The sequence below is a fragment of the Amphimedon queenslandica genome, unplaced genomic scaffold (assembly GCF_000090795.2).
Source record: "Amphimedon queenslandica unplaced genomic scaffold, v1.1 AMPQUscaffold_13408, whole genome shotgun sequence".
Classification (NCBI taxonomy): domain Eukaryota; kingdom Metazoa; phylum Porifera; class Demospongiae; order Haplosclerida; family Niphatidae; genus Amphimedon; species Amphimedon queenslandica.
In genome coordinates, this window is record NW_003546356.1 from 123,439 (window position 1) to 125,594 (window position 2,156).

Consider the following 2,156-nt stretch of genomic DNA (forward strand, 5'->3'; position numbering starts at 1 on the left):
ACATAACATTGAATTTGTAAGTCCATTCATACCTTGGTATTAATCCATTCATTCTGTAGTTTTTTATGATTTCCTCAAACCTGCTTTTGCCACATGCATGTAGCTTCAGAAATGTTACTCTACATATCTAGTTGAAAAACGATTAATTTTGTGTTGTGTCACTCATAGTTACAAACCTTATGACCTTGATGCATGAACATAAAAAATTGCCTCTTTCTCTCTTTCTGTCTCCTGTGGTTGCCAGTCGACAATCCCCCCATGGTAGATGTTGCTGCCATTTGACTCATAATAGCAATTTCTTGAACAGGCTTTGCCATGGCTTGTATGTCACATCTATATGTTTTTATGTAAGAGTGACTGAACAGTGCATAGCAATTATCTGAGCAACCACATCCATGTTCAAAGAACTTTGATAATTCTTCCTCCTGTAGGTCTTCCTTTCTCATGTCATCACCAGAGTGAGTAGTTGAAGTAGCTGGAGCATCAGGCATCGCTGATTCTAAATCAAGATCTGATACTTGTAGCTCCACAGCCACCTCAGGATCAAACAGTGGTGGATTAATATCTTCATCACAATCTTTTGTCTCTTTCTCTTCTTCTTTCCCTTCCTCTACCTCTTCTTTTTCCATATCTTCTACTGCTTCATAGTCTGTCTCTATCAATTAACAAATACACTGTATAACTAAGTTTAATATAATAATATTGTGCATTTATACAGGTGATGGAATGTCATTGTTGTGATAGCTAACCGCTATTCACAGTTAGTATGTAAACAGTGTTATGAATAAGCTTACCACTAGTTTCATCACAAAAGTAGTCCCCAAGAACTGAAGCAACGTAGTCACTGTCTCGAGGACCTATTTCTTCATTTAACAAGCGAGCAATGTCTCTTTCTGTAGCCATAGTTTTTATAAGTAGTCTTCTTCGTCTTTGTTATACTTTAAATAGTTGCTATAAAGACTCCATGGTTACCTAATGACGCATTAAAGCCCTCCGTTTTTATTCCGTGGTCGCTCCGTGTAACATTCTCCGTGCACAATCAAGGTAAAATGTCGAAGGGCTTATAACTCGGCAAAGAAGGCTTCGCTACCCCTGATTTTGGTATCAAATGAAAGGATTTTGTTTATATAACATGTTTATGTGATAAAATGAATTTCGCCCAGGTAAAGATTTTTCGTGATTATGAGCCCATAGCTCAAAATGATAATTCCCGCAGATAGCCTGGTTTTCTCATATCGGGTCACATTTGCTTTCAGTGGATTCTCCACTACTTCCACAATTCCTCTGTCCAGTTGATCTCTTATGACAGTGTCATAGGCTTTAAGTAATTCAGGGTTCTGCTTCAACCGTTTCAATAAGTTCTTCAACCGCCTCATACCAAGCTCTAAATTATCAGGCAATGTCACATAAGGATTCTTCCAAGGCAAGGATACTTCATACCTTCCATGTTTGAAGGCTACAATCTCTTTAAATTGGTCATGCACAAAGTCTTCCTTATCTGCAATCCCCAGTGCTTCAAGTTCCCAAAATCTTTTTAGTTGATTATCCAATCTTTTGTTCTCTGGCTCCAAATCAACCTTAAGAATATGTGTTACTAAAGATGTTGGCTTGGTATCACAGATATCAGTCTCGACTGGTCCAGAAATGACCCAACCCAGGCGTGTATGCACAGCCACTGGTCCTTTCTCACTGCGAACAATCTCCCCTGTAAGAATATTCCAATATTGATCAGAACCAATCAGGATCTGTGGCTCTATAGGACCTGTGTATGTCAAAGTGTCTGCTAGGTCACTGTCTTGCAAGGCAAAATACTTCTCTAAATGTACCGCGCTACTTGACAAAGGCTCGCATATGTGTGGGACTGAAAGTAATTTCAGCTCAAGCTTTGGTCCCGACTTTGTCTCAAGACCAATCTTAACTAAATCACAGGACTGGGCCTGTCCTTCCCTTGAGCCAAAGGCTAATATTGAAATGTCTTGCTGGCCTAATGGACGTAATGCTAATCTGTCTCTCATTCTCTCTGTAATGTATGACCTTTGACTCCCTGTGTCTAAAATGACATGCACTTTCTCGCGTCTCTGCACATTACGTGGGTTAAACGCAACTGCGCTTGCCATTTGCAATAATATCCTCTTGCCTGATCCAGACAAGTAACG

General features: G+C 39.7%; 1 protein-coding gene across 1 annotated transcript; it reads right to left on the minus strand.

Annotated features, from left to right (window-relative positions):
• Positions 1 to 327: 327 nt before the first annotated feature.
• On the minus strand, positions 328 to 2,117 carry LOC109581974 (uncharacterized). The gene is made up of 2 exons (XM_019996507.1): positions 1,245 to 2,117; positions 328 to 333 (listed from the first exon to the last, which is right to left on the minus strand). Exons 1-2 carry the CDS (start codon positions 2,115 to 2,117, stop codon positions 328 to 330), a joined length of 879 nt encoding a protein of 292 aa, XP_019852066.1.
• Positions 2,118 to 2,156: the final 39 nt, after the last annotated feature.